Consider the following 21,902-nt stretch of genomic DNA (forward strand, 5'->3'; position numbering starts at 1 on the left):
CACCCGATGTGGCCTCCTCTATATTGGTGAGACAGGCCACCTACTTGCGGAATGCTTCAGGGAACACCTCTGGGACGCACGGACCAACCAACCCAACCACCCCGTGGCTCAACACTAACTCTCCCTCCCACTCCACCGAAGACATGCAGGTCCTTGGACTCCTCCATCGCCAGAACATAACAACACGACAGTTGGAGGAAGAGCGCCTCATCTTCCACCTGGGAACCCTCCAACCACAAGGGATGAATTCAGATTTCTCCAGTTTCCTCATTTCCCCTCTCCCCACCTTGTCTCAGTCGATTCCCTTGAACTCAGCACCGCCCTCCTAACCTGCAATCCTCTTCCTGACCTCTCCGCCCCCACCCCACTCCAGCCTATCACCCTCACCTTGACCTCCTTCCACCTATCACATCTCCATCGCCCCTCCTCCCTACCTTTTATCTTAGCCTGCCTGGCACCCTCTCCTCATTCCTGATGAAGGGCTCCGGCCCGAAACGTCGAATTTCCTGTCCCTTGGATGCTGCCTGACCTGCTGTGCTTTAACCAGCAACACATTTTCAGCTCTGTCACGATTATATAATCAAATTTGAGGCAAACTTCATGGAACCAGCATGAGATATGCTAAACCCATCAGTACCAAGATTAGCATTCTAAAGACAATGAAACCAGACAACTAAGCTCAAGCATGATGAGCCGAATGGCCATTTCCTGTGCTGTAATAATTCTTGAAGTCAGCAACAAATTTGCATCTTCTGTCCAATTCTCACTTTTGTGGTAAGTACACATATTAGACATCAAAGGGCCATTTGCCATTGTTCACCTTGAAAGGACAATGGAGCAATACATTTAGAAATGTACAAACAGGTCTTATTTTAATCAGTATCCTTCAGCAACAAAACAGCGAGAACAAAGATTTGTAACAACAGAACCTGAAAGGTTTGTGCTCTCTCTCTCTCTCTGTCTCTCGTTCTCTCAGCGTCCAAAGTTAGTGCCAAGTTTTAAAAACAAAAGTAACTTGGAAAAGAACCATTCACAGAACTCTTGAATTCTACATATTTCCTTATCATTAAGGAAACAAGACAATAGTTAAACAGTCGCAGGCAAGAGTTTCATTCTTGCAATTGAAGAACTTTAAGAACCTACACTACATTTAATTTCACCTTCCTGATTGTGCTAGACATCTTCAATCTATTCATTTAAACCTATTACCTGTATTTGTGTATTTACTGTTACATTTATGCGCTTATTTTCTCAGGGTTGGTAGGCAATAAAGTGCCCCTTTTCTTGAATTCAAGAAAACCGCTGAAATAAGCTCTTTTGTTTCCTAGTGAACTACATTTTAATACTATTATGTATGCTAAAAGAAACGCTGGGACTAAACAGTGAGGGTTAGGAGGAGGGATATCCCTCCACAGTTGGTTGCAACATACTACATTATTAGGGAGTAGTTCCTCAAGGTGGTGTAGTCAAGAAAAGATTATGTTTCTTTGAATAATTAAGTTATTGGACATGTGCTTCAATTTGCTCCTTGATTTCATTTGCAATTAAACCAACTTGCGGATGGAACTGTAGATCTATTTTGTTAAGGCAACAATGGATTACTCTTTTCCTGTAGTTTGCAAATTTACATTCAGATGAACCATTAACCTCTGAAACTAACATAACTACGTAATCACCTCCAAACAGAATGTATACTTCATTGCTTTTATGAATGGACATTTGTCTTTTGTGTTGTAATCTGATTAGAAAATTCCAAAACTTGGCAGATTGTTGGATTTAAAGGCTGATGATAAATTAAACTAGCCTTTAAATTCATTTTAAAAATAAATTTGATTTGTACATGTGCAATTTAATTCAACTTACCCACTTTTTTTACCCTATTAAATTAATGGAACCAGGTATTAATGCAGTCACTTAATTTTCACATTTGTCCAAAATTAATGATTGCACTTTCAGCTTAATGGGTACTCACTATGTAAGAAAGCTTAAATTTTATTTAAAACGTGTTATCTTGACTACATTTTTCAAAGATAAGCAGCAAGGTCTCTGGTCTCATTTCACACAGATTGATTACAATTACAGGATTCCTTCAAGCCACACTCTGCCAAATGCTACTTTGATGTTGGGCAGTTTTGCCTTACCTCAAGTTCAGCTCTTTCAGGTACATTAAGTACTCGCTCTCTGTAAGGGATAGAGGCAAGCATTTTCTACAGATACAAAAAAAATGTGAATACTACTGATATTGCTAAACCTCTCTCCCAACATATCCAATGCATGTGCAATGAAACATGCTCGACTATGTTGGACAATTAAATTATCTAAAAGGAACTGATATTATTTAGTTATCAAAAAAATATTTCACTTAAAATGGTTCTGCACTGCACAGGGCAATCAAAGATGCATATACAGTGCAATACCATTAATGGAGTACCCTATTCAACACAGATACAGAAGTCAATAACATGAGAAGTGGGTGAAGAGGCATGGGATTGTGATTCTTCCACTGGCTTTGCCTTTGCAACGGTATCATTGTGGGGAGGGGTGATACTCTTTTTCTTGAATTCCCTTTAAATTCCTGAATAAGGAGCCAAAATATTTTCTGCATTCCTTTTAATGTGAATGCTATACACACGTAACAGTTCATAATTAAACAATAAACCTGTTAACACTTTCATAGTTCTCATCACTACCAGCTTCTTCAGCACACAGACAGTGATTTCAACCTCTTGTTTATCTTCTGTTGTTATGACAGAATGACTTCATGTCAATTTTTCCAAATTTACATTGTTAGAACTTTGCCTTTTACGTGAAGCATCTCGACAGCTTCTTCCTCTGCTTTGTTGACAATTCCTTCTCCAATTCCATAGTTCAACAATGTGTCAGATTTCAGATTATATGGACAGAAATCTTCTAGCCATAACTTCCACCGTCAATTACTGACCGTTGCCAATGTCAACTTATCCTGAGCTCTTTTTATGTTGCAATGCAGTCAACAATGTTACAATCTTTCCAACCTTTTCATACATCGAGGGCTGCATCAATGCCCGTGGACTGAAAGTATGCCCAACATAAGAGGCCTTACACATTGAGATCATATGCTGGTCGAGAGACTGGGAGAAAGCAACATCAACTGGACCTTATGCTGTTCGATTGTAAGGCTCTTTGGGTGGTTTGGAACATTATCCAAAATCAGCATCACCTTGAACTCCATTCTTTTATTTTGCTGCTATTTCTCCACCTCCTTTATGAAGCAATTACGAAAAAAAATTCAAATACACACCTGCTGTCACCCAAGTCCTTTTATTTGACATAGAAAATATCCATTCAGTAGTCCTGGCTGAGCATGGTTGTCTCTCTCTCTCTCTCTCTGTGTGAAGTCCCCGTGACCTTCTTTATAAAGCAGTGCTCCACAAACTGCAAGATGTTACTAACATCTAACAGTGCCCTGGAATGAGCTAAGCTAAATTCAGAATCACAGCCAGCTTGACAGTCATAGGCAAAATGGTACTTATCCTGTTCTGAGGTTAGATGGCCAATGTCAGTTGGAACCTCATTTGTTAAGTGCAATGATCTCAAGCATCAGTCACTGTGGGAATTTCAGTCCCCTCAAGATCCTCTTTGGGTCTGAACTTTGCTGACCCTCTTGCTCTGTGTGACGTCTTTTCATTCTCTCAGCCTTACTCAATTTCGAGAGGAAAGTCTACCAGGCCACTTGTGTTCAGAGACATCTGGCTCTTCAGCACCAGTCAGGACACTCCCTACAGAGAACTAGAAACTTGAGACAAGTACAGATCAATTCCAAAAATACACAGCAGTGCACTCAGAAATGATCCAGTAACTAAGATGAGATCCAAAATTGGCTCTGAGGCGAGAAGCAGAAGACATTGACCAATGAGTGCTTTTGTGACTGCATTTCCAAAAGAGGTTCTGCAAGGCTTAGTCTGAGGCCTCTTACTTTTTGTGATGGATATCAAAGATTGAGATTTGGATATAAGAGGGATGATTAAAATGTTTGCAAATGATACAAAAAGTAGTTGAGTGGTTGATGAAGAAGAAGAACGGGCAGCACGGTGGCTCAGTGGTTCGCACTGTTGCCTCACAGCGCCAGGGACCTGGGTTCAATTCCCGCCTCAAGCAACTGTCTTGTGGAGTTTGCACATTCTCCCAGTGTCTGTGTGGGTTTCCTCCGGGTGCTCTGGTTTCCTCCCACAGTCCGGAGATGTGCAGGTTAGGTGAATTGACCATGGTAAATTGCCTGTAGTGTGAAGTGCATTAGTCAGGGGTGAATGCACGGGAATGGGTCGCTCTTCAGACCGTAGGTGTGGAGTTGTTGGGCCAAAGGGCCTGTTACCACACTGTAGGTAATCTAATCTAATCTAAAGAAGTAGGTTGCAAGAACGTATCAACAGACTAGTCAGATAAACAGAATTGAGTATATCAATGGAGTATAATCCAGAGAAGTATAAATACAAGTGCTCTCGGCTAACAAGACAAGGAAATAGACAGTCAAGAGTGGGATACTAAAAAATGTAGATGAACTGAAGGGAACCTTAAATTGTATGCCTATAGATCCCTGAAGGATGTTGGACGAGGAGGATACTTACCTTATATTGTCCAAGGCACAGAATCCAAGAGAATGGAGAGTATGCTCAAATGGTATAAAACACTGGTTAGGCAACAGCTCAAGTACTGTGTCTAGTTCTGTTCACGGCACAATAGCAAAGATGTGATTGCACTAGAGGGCACAGAGGAGATTAATGAGGATGTTGCCTGAAGTAGAGAACTCCAGTTTTCAGCAAAGATTAAATGTGCTGGAGTGACTTTTATTAGAACAAAGGAGAGGCTGAGGGGATACCTAACCATGAAAGGTCTAAATAGAGCGAAAAGAAAAGCCTTATTCCCCTTAATATCTATTTACATATTAACATGTCAGTCCACAAATTAACACATTTACTAAATTTAATCTTAAACTTACCATGCCATCAACTGAACTCACGACCCCTAAGTTTTAAGCAGAATAACCATTATACCATCATACCTGAGAGAGGCACTTGTCAGAATTTAAATTGTAGCTTATTTTCATAAATATAACAGAAGTTAAATTCACAAACCTGTTATGGGTAGGGGACGGCTATTTGGCCCATCGTGCTTGCACCGGCTGTCTGAGCATTTGAACTTTGTGCCAAACTCCTGTCATTTCCGCAAAACTCTCCATTTTATTTTTTATTTAAATAGTCATTCAATGTCCTCTTGAAGCCTCAGCTAAACCTGCCTCCACTGCACTTCGAGGCAATGGATTCCACACGCTGTCAAGTGTCCTAAATACTCACTGTGTGAAAAAATATTTTCTCAACTTGCATATGCTTCTTTTGCAGAACACTTTAAAAACTGTGCTCTCTGATTCTCCACCCTTTTACAAGTGGTAATGGTTACCCCTTATGAATTTTAAGACTTCCATCAAATCTCTTTCAAACTTTTGCCTCTGAAAGGAAAGCAGTCCCAACTTCTCCAATCTATCATTAAAACTGCAGTGTCTCATCCCTAGAATAATTCTTGCAAATGACTTATGAACTCTTTGCAATGCATCTAGATCCTTTCTAAAACGTGGCAATCAGACCTGAAAGGATGGAGTCAGCAGTTAGGGAATGGAGTTTGGAGTGTGCACTAAAAATAATGGCTTCAGTCTTCTCCATATTAATTAAAGGAAATTTCTGCTCCTCTACTACAAGAGGTCAGACAACCAATCTAATAACTTAGAAAGAGGGGAAGAATTGAAATGGATGGTGAGGTAATGTCAGATGTCATCATTGTATATGTGCAAACTATTGCTGGCTACAGATGACATGCCAAGGAACAACGTGGAGATCAAGGATTGATCATTGAGGGATACTAGAGATAACAGTACAGGACTAGAAAGTGAAGACATCACATTTGATTCAATTGTAGCTACAATTAGATATAAAAGAACAGGAGTAACACGAGGGCAGAGCCACACGACTGGCCAACAGTATAGAAATTGGATGTTGAGTTCATCCTCATCAAAGGCTGCAGATGAGTTGCAAAGATTGCAGACAGCAAATGTACTTTGTCGCTGTCAGTTGCAGTCAGGTAGGATGTCTTTTGTGACTCTGATAAAGAGACAAAGCCATTCCACAACTGCAGGCAGGGACAGAAATATGAGTAGAGGAAATCAACAATGTAGTGCTGAGTATGATAGAGGAATGATTTGGCGGGGAGTCATTCAGCTAATGACTTAAAAAAGGGACAACTGGAGAATGGTAGTTTGCAAGGGTGGAGGGTTCAGGGTGGTTTTCTGGTGGAGAGCATGTGAACAAGAGAGCAAGAATAGGCCACGCGACCATTCGAGCCATCAACATTCAATAAGATCTCTGCTGATCCGAATTTAACCTCAATTCTACATTCCTTCATTTCCCTGATAATTGTTTATCCCCTTGGTAACCTATCTACCTCTGACTTTAAAAGATTCTGTATCCACTGCCTCCTGAGGAAGGGAATTCCAAAGACACTCAACCCTCTGACAAAAAAAAATTAATGAACTGTTTTCCTCAAATGTTTTAAATGCGTGATTTCTTATTTTTAACTTGTGACTCTTAGTTCTAGATTCTCCCAGAAGAGGAAACATCCTTTCCACATTTGCTGATCACGTCCCCTTTGGATCTTCATCTTTCAATTAAGTCACCTCCAATGCTTGTAAACTTCAGAGGATACAGGCCTTGCCTGTATAGCCTTTCCTCAAAGGCAATCCACTCATTCCAGGTAATCACCTAGCAAACCTTCTCCAAACAGCTTCCAACACATTTACAACCTGATATGTTGGAACAGCAGCAGATCTGACGGGGAGGGAAAACACCGAAAGACAGCAAGAATCATTTACAACCTCAGTAACAGATTTCAGAAGGGGAAGTTGGGTGAAAACACACAAAAGGCTGGAGAAACTCAGTGTGCCTGGCAGCATCCATGTAAATACAGAGTTAATATTTCAAGTCAAATGACTCCTCTTCGAAACTCCAGTTTTCTTTCATTAAAAGGCATTAGCAATCCAGATGGGTTTTTAAATAGCATCAATGGTTGTCTCACTGTTACTATTAATGGAGCTAGTCTTTTTTAAAAATATAGTCCAGGTTTATTAACAACAGATGAAATATGAATCCATATCTGAATCACTAGATTACCAGACGAGTATCAAGATTAGAGTGGTGCTGGAAAAGCACAGCAGGTCAGACAGCATCAGGGGAGCAGGAAAATTGACGTTTCGGGCAGGAGCCCTTTATCAGTATACATTGATTTTCCTGCTCCTCGGATGCTGCCTGACCTGCTGTACTTTTCTAGCAGCACTCTAATCTTGACTCTAATCTCCAGCATTTGCAGTCCTCACTTTTGCCGACTAGACTAGTATGCCTCCATGTAAAGCTCTCTAGTTTATATCATGTTCAGAAATAGATTGTACCATGTCATACGGATTGCATTTGTTAACTTGCTAATTATTACTAAAAATGCGATTGAAACTGTGGAAGAATACCTGTCAGTCAAGAAGGCACAGATGAGGTCTTTGGCATGCTTTGAAATTTCAACATCATCTGGAAAATTGAGCGAATTTTTGTGATCCATGATTTTACTGTATGTCCCCACAAGGGAATCTGCATAAAATGGAGTATCACCTGGCAGAAAGAAATACAGAAGAATTCAGGTGCAACATATTTGGATAAATGATTAACTTTTCTCTGCAAAGAAAATCAGAAATATGTTGAAATCCTCATCATATACATGTATAAAATAAATGTACCAATTTTGGAATTTATTTAACAATTTTAAGTCAAATTTTAAGTCAAAGTTACAATTATGAAAGAAGGCATGACAAGTATAATGATGACAGAGGATATCTAATGTATTTGACTGACAGGTTGGCAGCTCAGATCAATCTAACATTTTCATGTACTTTGATGGGAAGTATGCTGGACAAGGCTTCCCACATATACAGTCTTGATTAATGTCAAAAGGTAAAGATCCATAAAAGGTTACTAAATTTATTGCTATAGCCTTTAGTTTGCGAAATGAAAAAGCAGAAATGAAGGGCACAAATGAAAAGTCCTAACTCTTCTTTTGAGACATCAAATGATACTGTATATTTTCAAATTGTTTACCATTTCAGGATTTGAGCAGCTGCAATCTCCTCTCCACAAGAAGTATCAATAATGAATACAAAGAAATTATGCAAGCTGAAGTGATGAATCCACAAAAAAAATCAAAAACACAAATGGGGTGGGATAGATTATGAGTAAAATCTATTGATATAAACAAGCATTAGAGAAGAAAACACAGCAACTACTTAAATGAAACAAAAAAAAAATCACAGCATGAATGAAAGCGAGGTTTGAGAAGATTTGTAGCTCTGGTTCAGGTTCTGGATGTAGGTTTGCTCGCTGAGCTAGAAGATTGTTTCAGATGTTTCGTCACCATAGTAGGTAACATCATCAGTGATAAAACACTACTGGCCTGGCCCGCTTTCTGTTTATGTGTTTACGGTTCCTTGAGTTGGTGATGACATTTCCCGTGGTGACATCATTTTCTTTCTTTTTCTCATGGGTGGTAAATGAGATCCAAGTCAATGTGTTTGTTGATAGAGTTCCTATGCTTCTAGGAATTCTCGTGCATGTCTCCGTTTGGATAGTCCTAAGATGGATGCATCGTCCCAGTCGAAGTGGTGCCCTTCCTCATGCGTATGTAACAATACTACTGAGAGTGGGTCATGTTGCTTTGTGGCTAGTTGATGATCATGTATCCTGATGGCTAGGTTTCTGCCTGGTTGTCCAATGTAGTGTTTGTTACATTCTTGCAAGATATTTTGTAAATGACATTAGTTTTGCTTGTTGTTTGTATAGGGTCTTTCAAGTTCAATAGCTGCGGATGGGTTTGTGGGCTACCATAATGCCAAGACATCTGAATAGTCTGGCAATCATTTCAGAGATGTCTGTGACGTAGGGGAGAGTGGCTAGGGTTTCTGGACGTGTTCTGTCTGCTTGTTGGGATTTGTTGCTGAGAAATCGGCGAACTGTGTTCATTGGGTACCCATTCTTTTTGAATACCTGTATAGGTGATTTCCTCTGCGCTGCACAGTTCCTCTGGCTGCAGTGTAGCTCATTGAAATAATTGTTCTAATGAAGCTCGTTTGTGGGTGTTGGGATGATTGCTTCTGTAGATCAGTATAAAGGTGTCATCCATTTAGCGGACCCAAAGTTTGGGTTGGATGGTTGAGAGCTATTTGTTCGAGTCTCTGCATTACTGCCTCTGCTACGAACCCTGGTATCGGAGATCCCATGCGTGTTCCATTGGTTTGTCTGTTGGTTTTGTTGTTGAAGGTGAAGTGGGTGGTAAGGTATAGGTCCACTAGATTAATTACATTGTCCTTGCTGATGAAATTGGAGGTGAGTGGTGTATGTGTCTTTGGTTCTTCTGATAATATAGTCAGTGTTTCCTTGACCAGGTTGATGTTGATGGATGTGAACATTGGACAAACAGGCAGAAAACTAGCCACCAGGATACATGAACATTAACTAGCCACAAAAGGATATAACCCACTCTCACTAGTATCCTTACATACGGATGAGGAAGGACACCGTTTTGACTGGAACAACACATTCTTCCTAGTACAAGCCAAACAGAGACACGCATAAGAATTCCTAGAAGCATGGTATTCCAACCGGAAACTCTATCAACATACACGTTGACCTGGATCCCATTTAACATCTGCTGAGAAAAAGAACAGAAAACGACATCACCAACCCAAGGAAATCTAAATACATAAATAGAAAGTGGGCCATGCCACCAGGGCTTCATCTGGACGCTCAGTGATGAGGTTACATAGTATGATGTCGAAATGTCTGAAAACAAACCTTCCAGCTGAGCGAGCAAAACCTACATCCAGAACAGGTGTAGGCCATTCAGCCCCTCAAGCCTGCTGCACCATTCATTGAGATCATGCCTGATCTGTGGCCTAGCCCCATATACCTGCTTTTGGCCCATTTTCCTTACTACGTTTACTTTACAAAAATCACCAAAACAAAACACACAGTGGATGCTGGAAACCTGAAGTTAAAACAGGAACTTCAGGAGATCTGGCAACACCTATGGAAAAGTAGAGTTGACTGAAACAAAGATCTAGGTCCAGTAGTGATGCAGTTTAATTACATCAATGAGCAGACATTAGTTTATAGGGTCAGCAAAGGCAATGCTAGATATCTCATTGAATCAGTCTTCACTATACTGTAAAGACGACCACAAATTAGCCGTCTCATTTTATTTCCCTAAAGTTTGCTCAGCACCTCCCACCCCCCATATTGAGTGAGAAAAGAATATAGCTCTCTTTGATACAAAAAGGCTGGATAAGCCTGATTTAGACAAAAGCATTCCACTTAATCAGCAAATCACTCCCCAACTTCAACAGCCAATCAATTCACCATCAACACACAAAATGCACACAATAAACAATACATAAAGGAGAAGCTTGGTGAGCAATCAAGATAAACTTTTTTTTACAAAAAGACATGGGAGTTTAATGTTCTACACTCAGTCGGAAGTGTTCAAATAAGGTGGTTCCATTGTCTCATCCCAATTGTTGACTAAGATTACATTTTAACATGGCTGAGGACCCAATCAGGCTGTCATAGGTCAGACTGTCACGTGTATTTAACAAGAGGCTTAGCAATGAAGTAGCAAAGCTTTCAAATAAACGTGAAGTGAGAAAAATAATGTGATCTCCAAGAAACTTAAAAGATTTCCTGTGTGAAATAATGTGAGTGTTTGCCTTTCTATGGTAACAGATTCTGTCCAAGCAAAGTAAGACCCTAATATACCGCAGGCATGATTCCATCTTAATTTCTGCCTGCTACATATCTGAAAGGCAGAGTATGCCAATGGGCTATTAGATGGTCATCTACTTGAGGCTGTTCAATGCTCTTTTTTAATATTCTGACTTGCCCTGTAATTGAAGTAACATCAGTTAGATGGCTTTAGAGTCAAAACACCTTGTGCTTGAACCCAAACTCAACCCACTTTCTACTCTCCACCCATATCATTCAAAACCTGCTCAATATCAATAACAAACAGGCAAAATTGTGATGTTGAGCTTAAAGAAGAACTGGGGGAAACTTTGAAGCTACAGAGTGACATACATTAAAGCACATGAAGGACCAGACAGCAACGAAAATGTACTAAACTGTGGAAAGGGTTTAAAACAATTAGGAAAATGAATATGTCTAAAATTAAAACATTAAGGAATAGAAAAAGAACACGTATCGCACAGTGACATAAGCAACAAATAGAAGTCTGAAATAGAAATAGAACCACTTATGGGATACGCAAGATGCATTCTCAGTATTCATGTACAAAATCTCAATTTATGAAGGAATAGCAATGGAAAACTTACAATGTAAATCTAATTCACACCTACAAAAGCAGAGCTACAAATCTAAGGAGCTAAGGAGCAACAGTAGGAACAACTAAAAAAAAGTGAGAATGCCAAAAATCTAAAACACAAATAGATATCGTTGTGGTTCTGTTCCCCGAGCTGGGGAATTTGTGTTGCAGACGTTCCCTGTCTAGGTGACATCCTCAGTGCTTGGCAGCCTCCCGTGAAGCGCTTCTGTGATCTTTCCTCCGGCATTTGTAGTGGTTTCAATCTGCCGCTTCCGGTAGTCAGTTCCAGCTGTCTGCTGCAGTGGCCGGTATATTGGGACCAGGTCGATGTGCTTATTGATTGAATCGGTGGATGAGTGCCATGCCTCTTGGAATTCCCTGGCTGTCCTCTGTTTGGCTTGTCCGATATAGTGGTGTTGTCCCAGTCGAAATCATGTTGCTTGTCATCTGCGTGTGTGTGGCTACTAAGGATAGCTGGTCGTGTCGTTTCGTGGCTAGTTGGTGTTCATGGATGCAGATCTTTAGCTGTCTTCCTGTTTGTCCTATGCAGTGTTTTGTGCAGTCCTTGCGTGGGATTTTGTACACTACATTGGTTTTGCTCATGCTAGGTATCGGGTCCTTCGTCCTGGTGAGTTGTTGTCTGAGAGTGGCTGTTGGTTTTTGTGCTGTTATGAGTCCTAGTGGTCACAATGGTCTGGCTATCAGTTCAGGAATGCTCTTGATGTATGGCAGTGTGGCTAGTCCTGTGGTTTAGCAACTTTGCAACTTTCAAGGTATGTGCCACAGGAGCTTGGTGATGCATTTTGTAGATGCACACTATTGTTAGTGTACCATTAGTGAAAGAAACTAACGTTTAACTTTGCAGATAAGTGGTCAATCAAATGGAGTATTTTGTCCATGTTTTGGACATCCGTTACAACATCCTCCTTCCAATCACCACCTAGAGTGGGATCATCCAGCTGGTAGGACAGAATATTTTCACAATAATGATTGGTGGTGTCAGGGAATTTTGACTTGGTGAGCATGCCAAGCTTTTACTTAACCAATCTGTGAGACAGCTCTCCCAATATTGACATAAGCACCTGAGGTTAGCAATGAGGACTTCGCAGGGCTGAGTGTATTACTGTCATTTCCAATACCCAGGTCTACATGGAGGTTTCAGTTCAGTTTCATTGCTTCATGATTCCATTATGGTTTTCAATGACTAAGTGGCATTCTTGGCCATTTCAGAATTAACCATGTTGCTGTGGGTCTTTCGTCTCACATGGGCCAGACCAAGTAAGGATGGCAAATTTCCTTCCACAAGGACATCAGTGAACCAGGGTGGGATTTTACACCAACAGACAATGGCCTCAATTACTGCCACAAGCTTTGTTCCAGATTCATTGAATTTGTATTTCAAAAGCTGCCATGATGTGTTTTCAATTCCCCCATCTCCACAGCATCAGCCAAGAGCTCCAGATCAGTCCTCAGCAAAGGACTCACCTTCATCCCTCTCTGTCCATGCATCAATGAATTTAATACATGCTGTGACATCGAACACTTCTTCCGCTGCCTCCACCTCCGAGCTTACTTTCACAATCAGGACTCCCGCCCACCTTCCGAGGACCTCTTCGCCCACCTCCAACACACTGCATCTACCTGGACACCCCGCACTGGCCTATTACCTGCCCTCGACCTCCATTTCCAACTGCCGCCTCAACCCCCCTCCCCCACTCCAACCTCTCACCCTCACAACGCGCAGCCCTCCAAGCCCTCTGCTCCAATCCCGACCTCACCATCAAGCCAGCAGATAAAGGGGGCGCAGTGGTAGTCTGGCGCACTGACCTCTACACCGCTGAAGCCAAACGCCAACTCTTCCTACCACCCAGTCGACCATGACCTCACCACCCCCCCCCCCCCCCCCACCACCAACCATCATCTCCCAGACCATACAGAACCCTATCACCTCAGGAGATCTCCAACCCACAGCTTCCAACCTCATAGCCCGGGAACCCTGCACTGCCCGGTTCTCCCTCCTGTCCAAGATCCATAAGCCTGACCATCCTGGCTGACCCATTGTCTCAGCATGCTCCTGCCTCATTGAACTCATCTCTATCTACCTCGACACTGTCCTATCCCCCCTAGTCTAGGAACTCTCCACATACATTCGAGACACCACCCATGCCCTCCACCTCCTCCAAGACTTCAGTTTCCCTGACCCCCAACGCCTCATCTTCACCATGGATATCGAATTCCTCTACACCTCCATTCGTCATGACAAGGGCCTCCAAGCCCTCCGCTTTTCCCTCTCCGACGTCCCCAACAGTACCCTTCCACCGACACTCTCATTCGTTTGGCCAAACTAGTCCTCACCCTTGATTTCTCCTTCGAATCCTCCCACTTCCTCCAGACCAAAGGGGTAGCCATGGGCACACGTATGGGCCCCATCTATGCCTGTCTCTTTGTTGGCTACATAGAACAGTCGATCTTCCGTAAGTACATTGACACCACTCCCCATCTCTTCCTCCGCTACATTGATGACTGCACTGGTGCCACCTTGTGCTCCCGCGAGGAGGTTGAGCATCAACTTCACCAACACATTCCACCCTGACCTTAAATTTACCTGGACCATCTCTGACACCTCTCTCCCCTTCCTGGGGCTCTCCATCTCCATTAATGACGACCGACTTGACTTGACATCGACATTTTTTACAAACCCACCTGGATTACACCTCTTCCCATCCTACCTCTTGCAAAAATGCCATCCCGCATTCCCAATTCCTCCGCTTCATTTGCTCCCAGGAGGACCAGTTCCACCACAGAACACACTAGATGACCTTTTTTTTAGAGACCACAATTTCCCTTCCCAATTGGTTAAAGATGCCCTCCAATGCATCTCGTCCACATCCCACACCTTCATTTTCAGACCCCACCCCTCCAACCGTAACAAGGACAGAACGCCCCTAGTGCTCACCTTCCACCCTACCAACCTTCGCATAAACCAAATCATCCGCCGACATTTCTGCCACCTCCAAAAAGACCCCACCACCAGGGATATATTTCCCTCCCACCCCTTTCCGCCTTCCGCAAAGACCGTTCCCTCCGTGACTACCTGGTCAGGTCCATGCCCCCTACAACCCACCCTCCCATCCTGGCACCTTCTCCTGCCACTGCAGGAACTGCAAAACCTGCGCCCACATCTCCTCCCTCACCTCCATCCAAGGCCCGAAAGGAGCCTTCCACATCCAAAGTTTTACCTGCACATCCACTAATATCATTTATTATATCCGTTGCTCCCGATGCGGTCTCCTACATTGGGGAGACTGGGCGCCTCCTAGCAGAGCACTTTAGGGGACATCTCCTGGACACCCGCACCAATCAACCACACCACCCCGTGGTCCAACATTTCAACTCCCCCTCCCACACTGCCGAGGACATGGAGGTCCTGGGCCTCCTTCACTGCCGCTGCCTCACCACCAGACGCCTGGAGGAAGAATGCCTCATCTTCCACCTCGGAACACTTCAACCCCAGGGCATCAATGTGGACTTCAACAGTTTCCTCATTTCCCCTTCCCCCACCTCACCCTACTTCCAAACTTCCAGCTTAGCACTGTCCCCATGACTTGTCCTACCTGCCTATCTTCTTTTCCACCTATCCACTCCACCCTCCTCCCTGACCCTCCTCACTTTCATCCCCTCCCCCACTCACCTATTGCACCCTATGCTACTTTCTCCCCACCCCCACCCTCCTCTAGCTTATCTCTCCACGCTTCAGGCTCTCTCCTTTCCTGATGAAGGGCTTGTGCCCGAAATGTCGATTTTACTGCTCCTCAGATGCTGCCCAAACTGCTGTGCTCTTCCAGCACCACTAATCCAGGCTCCAGATCATTAGTCTAGTGACATCATTACTGTGATGCCATCATGAGGTAGCAAGACAATTTTGCAAGATCGCAAAATGTGCAAATGGAGTTCAAATCATGAGGGGTACAAATACAGCAGATAGCAAAGAATGTTCCCCTTAGCAGAGGAGTCAAGAAACAGAAGGCGCAGCAGGCCAGGCAGCATCTGCAGAACAGGAGAATCGACGTTTCGGGCATAAGCCCTTCTTCAGGAAGAAGTGCTCATGCCCAAAACTTCGGTTCTCATGCTCCTCGGATGCTGCCTGGCTTGCTGCGCTTTTCCAGCACCACACTTTTCAACTCTGGTCTCCAGCATCTGCAGTCCTCATTTTCTCCAAGAAACAGAAGGCACCAATTTAAGGCGACTAGCAATAAAAAGCAGAGAACGCAACACAAAAGGTTTTTTCTGCAGCAAATGGTTGAGATCTGGGTGTTATTACTTGACTGAGTGGTGAAGACAGATTTAATCATGGCCTTCAAAAAGCAATCAGATAAGCAACTGACAAGGCAAAATGCAGAACCACAGGGAAAGGACAGGAAGGTAGGATCAGCACAGTTCCACTTGCAAAGAGATAACAAACATGTCGGATTGGTTGGACCAAAGGATCTGTTTCTGTGCTGTATGACTCGCTAAGAATGATGACGACCACAACGGCGTACCAACTGGCCTCCTTCTTTGCTCTAACCATTCGAGGATTTCAGAACGAACATAAAAGCTGGGAGGTAATGTTAAATTTGTACAGGACGTCAATTAACCCACACCTGGGGTATTAGATGCAATTCAAGTCGCTAAACCAAGAACATAGTAAAGCACTTGAACAAAAACTGAAATTGCAGGAAAAGCTCCGCACTTCTGTCAGCATCCGTGGAGAGAAATCAGAGTTAATATTTCAGGTCAAGTGACCCTTCCTCACAATGTTCCTCAGGCTTCTGAGGAAGGGTCACCGACCCGAAATATTAACTCTGATTTCTCTTCATAGATGCTGCCAGACCTGCTGAACTTTTCCAGAAATTTCTGCTTTTGTTTCTGATTTACAGTATCCACAGTTCTTTCAGTTTTTATTTTGTAAAGTACTTGAAATGCGCAGAGAAAAATGTTACCAGAATTAAGAAAATGCAAATATTAAAAAGGTTAAAAAAAACCCAGAGATTTATTTTGTGAAAGAGTAAATTCACAATAAAAACAAAATCAGAAATTGCTGGAAAAACTGAACAAGTCTGGCAACATCTGTGGAGAGACAGCAGAGATAACGTATTCTTTAGGATGCGTCAATGATCCCGAAATGTTAATTTTGATTTCTCCCAACGATGCTGTCAGACTTAGAGTTTTTCCAGCAATTTATGATTTTGTTTCTGATCTCCAACATTTGCAGTTCTGTGGATTTTAGCATAATTAATAGGCTTGAAAATTAAGCAGGTTTGATTTAGGCGCTCATATGTACAAACAACTGGTATACAAGCAGAAAACAAAGTAAATGAGATGTTGCCTTTTATCAGAAGGGACTGAAGTACAAAAGTGGTGCTTTGGCTGTATAATACAAGTTCATCAAAATGATTTGTGCTTAACAGGTGTACTGCTACGAGGAAAACTGTAAAGCAGTAACTCAACAGGTTCCCTATAACTGTACTTTTCAATCACCCAAACTTAACCAATTAGTTAGACCAAGGCAGTAGATGAACCACATGCAAATTCAAGTCACAAAACATATTGACCTGGCTATCATAGGGTCCAAATTCCAGAACACCCTCCTAAATGTAGTCTAGTGTACTTACAACACATTCACTGCAGTGGCTCAAGAAGGTGGATTACTGCTATCTTCAAAGGTAATTCGGAATAGGCAATAAGCGCGAGTCATGCCAGTGATGCATGAACTCCAGGAACAAATAAAAAGTTACATAAACCTGATTTGTATTATTTTGAATTAACAGGGTGCAGGCGATGTAATTCAACTAAATAATGCAGTGATATAATAAAGATCCAGATCAAGAATGAATCTGGGCGGCACGGTGGCACAGTGGTTAGCACTGCTGTCTCACAGCACCAGAGACCCGGGTTCAATTCCCACCTCAGGCAACTGACTGTGTGGAGTTTGCACATTCTCCCAGTGTCTGCATGAGTTTCCTCCGGGTGCTCTGGTTTCCTCCCACAGTCCAAAAATGTGCAGGTTAGGTGAATTGGCCATGATAGTTAAGGGGTACATATAGGGGAATGGGTCTGGGTGGGTTGCGCTTCGGCAGGTCAGTGTGGACTTGTTGGGCCAAAGGGCCTGTTTCCACACTAAGTAATGTAATGTAACATAATGAATGTCCCTTGGATTAGAGGTGGGCAACCTAGCAAAGAGATCAAGAAGCACCTATCCCTCTTGAAATATAGTAATCAGGAACATTTCCTTGAAAATGTGCTGAGTCAATTAAAATTTTCAAGATTAGCTAATTGTATCAACGGACATAGATCATTTTCAGGTAAATTCATATACAGGGCAGATCAGCTAGAATCTAGTTAGCTCATCCTCACTCACTGAGGATGAAAGAAAATGATAAGGGCAAAAGATAAACAGATCAAGAATGAGAATTGTGTGGAGAATAAAGTTGCTATAGAGCAGTTAGACCAAATGGCTACACCTGAGTAGTAGATTTTATATACTTAAAATAGCATTCTCTCTCTCGTTGCCAGGTCCTGTTAACCCCCCAGAATTATTCAGCAACTTTGTGTAAAGACATCTGTTACAGTACCTGAGATTGAGGATTGTGAAAAATACCAAATACAAAAAACTCTGCAATCACATAGCATAACTGTGAATCAAGTCAACAAAATATTACAAGGTTTAATTATTTAATTGAAGAAATGCACCATGTTAAAACCTGTCGCCAGCTGTTAACTGGCTTATCTGCAGACGAAACAAATTTGTCACCGAAAAATGCTATTATCAGGCAATGCCATCTTCTGTTTACATTTTTTTTAAACAAATTTAATACAGGTTTCTAAACTTACCAACTAGCATTTCATACAGGAAAACTCCCACAGACCACCAGTCGCACTCCCGGCCATAATAACCATCCCCTCCCTGTGATTTTAGTACCTCAGGAGATATGTAATCAGGAGTTCCAACTGCAGTGTCACAGTGAACCATTCCAGTCTGTGTATTTAGAGGATGGCAATGAGAAAAAGAAAAGAAAATGCTTTACAAAATGCAATGAAAATACAAAGCATGCAGTTTTAAATCATGCTCTGAAGTTAGTGTTTAAATACAGTGTCATCAATGCAATGCATTTTATCAGGCCAAATATTTTACAGTTTCTAAACTGTACACATTTTAGTGAATGCGCCTTGGTTTATCAAAATATAGTCTGAAAGAATTGGAAGCTGGTGTATGGTATCTTCCCAACCATACACAATTTTACAATAGACTGTGGTTAATTTAACAAACTAAAAACAATTTTTGAACAAACGTGTGCCACATGGTTTATCGGGTGAGTGCTTGTCATGCTGTCCTCCAGCAAAACCGTATGCTTCGGACAGTTTGCAATGAGAAGTTGTTTATGCACAATTCAAAGTGTTTTTTGCTTTTTGCTTTGCAAACAAAAGAGGGCGCCAAAAGAACTGATTCCATATTCGGCAGGGGAACAAAACAAGACAATCATTTGCTTCTATATTCAAAGATTCAAATGATAGTTTGCATCAATAAATAAAAGTCTGGATTTAATATCAAAAGCAACAGTCTAAATTTTAAAAAATACAACAAAAATTAATTTAACATGAAATGGTATGCAATAGAGTTCTTGCTTTGACATTGAAAGTCAAGCATCTCAGGGTTTAATTCACTTATGATAGGGTACGGGGTAGGTCAGTTGGCTCAACAGCTACTTTGCTTTGCAGAGTGAGGCCAACAGGGCAGATTTCATTCCTGCATTGGCTGATGTTACTATGGGGGTTTCCTCGGCTAAGGTGTGGTGACCTTCAGGTTAAAGCACCACTAAGTTATCTCTCACTCATGAGAGCGCAGCCTTCTGGTCCAAAAGGGCTGTAGTTTACGTTGCTTTAATGCAACATCGCTTGAAGTCAATGGAAAAGTAACAAAATTATGCAATAAAAACACTCAAAATAATTCAATTGTTTCTCCAAAATGACTTTTTGGTACATGCAAATTTTGGTTACATTTTCAATTAAGATGATTACATGGAAACAAATGAGAGATCACAATAAAAATACAAATCTAAAAACTCGTCATTTGTTTCAACTTAAAATCAGGTGACCTTTAAAGAATAGTAATGCAGTCACATTTTAAAACGAGCAAAAGATGAGGCAATTTATTTTATTTACATTGAGACAAATATTGGTTTTACACACAATTTTCAAAATATAGACATATTAGAAAACCACAGTGATTAGTTAATCATATAATTAGCAAACGTCCAGCCAACAGAAATAGTCCCTGCACAATGGCACAATTTTTTTTAAAAAAGAAACCTTGTTAGGTTCAATGTTAAGAAACTTTTTGATACCATTTCACCGCAAATCAACTTACCGAATCCATTTTCATACAAGTACCAAAATCTGCCAACTTTAAATGTCCAAATTTGTCTAACAACATATTATCAGGCTTAACATCTCTGTGTATAAAACCCATTGAATGAATGCCATCCAAGGCGAGCACGACTTCAGCAGTGTAGAACTTGGCCCATCTTTCAGGCACATCATAATTGCTCATGAGGTTTACAAGGTCACCACCAGGCATATACTCCATTACCATATAGAGATATCTGTCATCTTGAAAGGCATAAAATAGCTGCAAGAAAAATAGCAAACATTATAACAATATTTTTTAATAGTACCAAATTATTTGTGAACATCCTGTTCAACATCAGTGCTACTAAACCAACTGTATACACAACTATTTTTAGAATATGGGTCAGCATATTCCATAATACACATCCACCCTCTGACCTCATGAGGAAATCAGATAGCATCTCTTAATTATACTGAACACCCCTTAAATTTCTATTCAGAAATTATAAAATAAGCTCCTAAATACAAGTAAATACACAACTAAAACTGTTCAGTCCATACTGCTTAAACATTTGAACTGTTCAACTGTTTAAATCAGGAATATTGCACCAATTATTTTTATGATCATTCTGCGAACCATAAAGTCATCACATTCATCCCATAACAATGTATCGGACATTTCTGGCAAAAATAGCTATTTAGTGAGGTGTCGCATTCCATCAAGGCATAATTACTTTGTATACAATGTCTAAGTCAAATGTGAGTTATTAACGTACTTAAGTTTGCCTTAAAATATGAAATTATAATTGATTTGAGCAGTATTTATTTCAAGAACGTTAAATTCATCCAATTGCATAATGAGTGTAGAAGGCAAAACGCTATAACGCAACAGGTGGGGCCTTCATAGATTTATACAGCAACACTGGATGAAGGATTTTCTTAGAAAACTGAATGAAGCCATACAATAGTCAATCTGATACTTGTCCTATTTGATACACCATATATCATTTGGCTAACTTAAAAGTTACTGCAAAATATACTGTCACCAGAAAATAAAAGAAAAGCAAAAGAGTACCACAATGATGTCAAGTTTTTACAATAGATATGTTAAACAATACATCAGTTAGCAATGTGGTATTAGATTGATCCAAAGTTAACGTAAATTGAAATACCTACAAATACAAAACCTTTTCTACAACTAGCTACATGCGTGGAGCAGATGGAGACCAAGAATTATAAACATGCAGAAGCTTTAATACTAGAGAAGATTAAATCACCAACATTGCTTTGTTGGTTCTTTCGCAGAGCAGTATTGTCCAGAATAGTAATTTTTATGATTATTTAAGAAATGCACATGTAGACAAACTTCTAAATATTATGTGGAAACAAAAAGTTTTTTTTTGTTGGGGGAGCAACTGTATTCATAATTGACATGTGTTGCTTAGAACAAACTTTTATACAAAAAGCAGACTCGGAATTAATTTCATTGTCGTCAGCACACTACTTCTGTGGTTACTAAATAGTGGAAAAACTTTTGTTTAGCAAACATACACTTGAACTAAGTTTCCCTGAATTGCGCAAGTGTACACACAAATTTTTGTGGATTTAAGTGCATTGCACACCCGCACCATTGCTCAGTCAGCAATTTCTATTGGACAACATCTATTGCACTGTGGTGGGTTTTTAAAAGGAAGTCTGAAAGGGAGAAGAGGCATATTTGAAGCTACATTTAAGAATGAAACATTCTAAACCATGTGATTGTTGAATTGTAAGCACAGCCAATGATGGGGTGAAGAAAATTTGGGCTCAAGATAGGCTAGATTGGAGGGTCAGAAAATCAGAATTTGTTTTCTGCTTCGAGACTGTATTTTATTTCATTTTTATGCTTGTTACATATGATTTTCAAACACTTCAGTCTTGTTCAGATAACCCAAGCAGAGAGCTGTGGAGAGTTTTCAAGCAGAACAGCACAAAAAACTCAATTGTGTTGAAAAATAAGTATCATCCACAGCACTATTAATACTGTAATTAATTGTTAGAAGACATTCACAAAGTACTTTCAATAGATTTAACAAACATGC

The 21,902-nt window shown here is 41.0% G+C and overlaps 1 protein-coding gene across 3 annotated transcripts in view; it reads right to left on the minus strand.

The window, feature by feature from the left end:
* rock2a (rho-associated, coiled-coil containing protein kinase 2a) overlaps positions 1–21,902 on the minus strand; it is a 221,407-nt gene that overhangs the window by 101,468 nt on the left and 98,037 nt on the right. For all 3 annotated transcript variants that reach the window (XM_060853502.1, XM_060853497.1, XM_060853491.1), the window contains exons 5-7: positions 19,841–20,101; positions 18,307–18,451; positions 7,541–7,679 (exon numbers count right to left, since the gene is read on the minus strand). In XM_060853502.1, coding sequence (XP_060709485.1) covers positions 7,541–7,679; positions 18,307–18,451; positions 19,841–20,101 — 545 coding nt within the window. The remainder of the gene's footprint in view (positions 1–7,540; positions 7,680–18,306; positions 18,452–19,840; positions 20,102–21,902) is intronic.

The sequence above is a fragment of the Hemiscyllium ocellatum genome, chromosome 3, assembly GCF_020745735.1.
Source record: "Hemiscyllium ocellatum isolate sHemOce1 chromosome 3, sHemOce1.pat.X.cur, whole genome shotgun sequence".
Taxonomy (NCBI): domain Eukaryota; kingdom Metazoa; phylum Chordata; class Chondrichthyes; order Orectolobiformes; family Hemiscylliidae; genus Hemiscyllium; species Hemiscyllium ocellatum.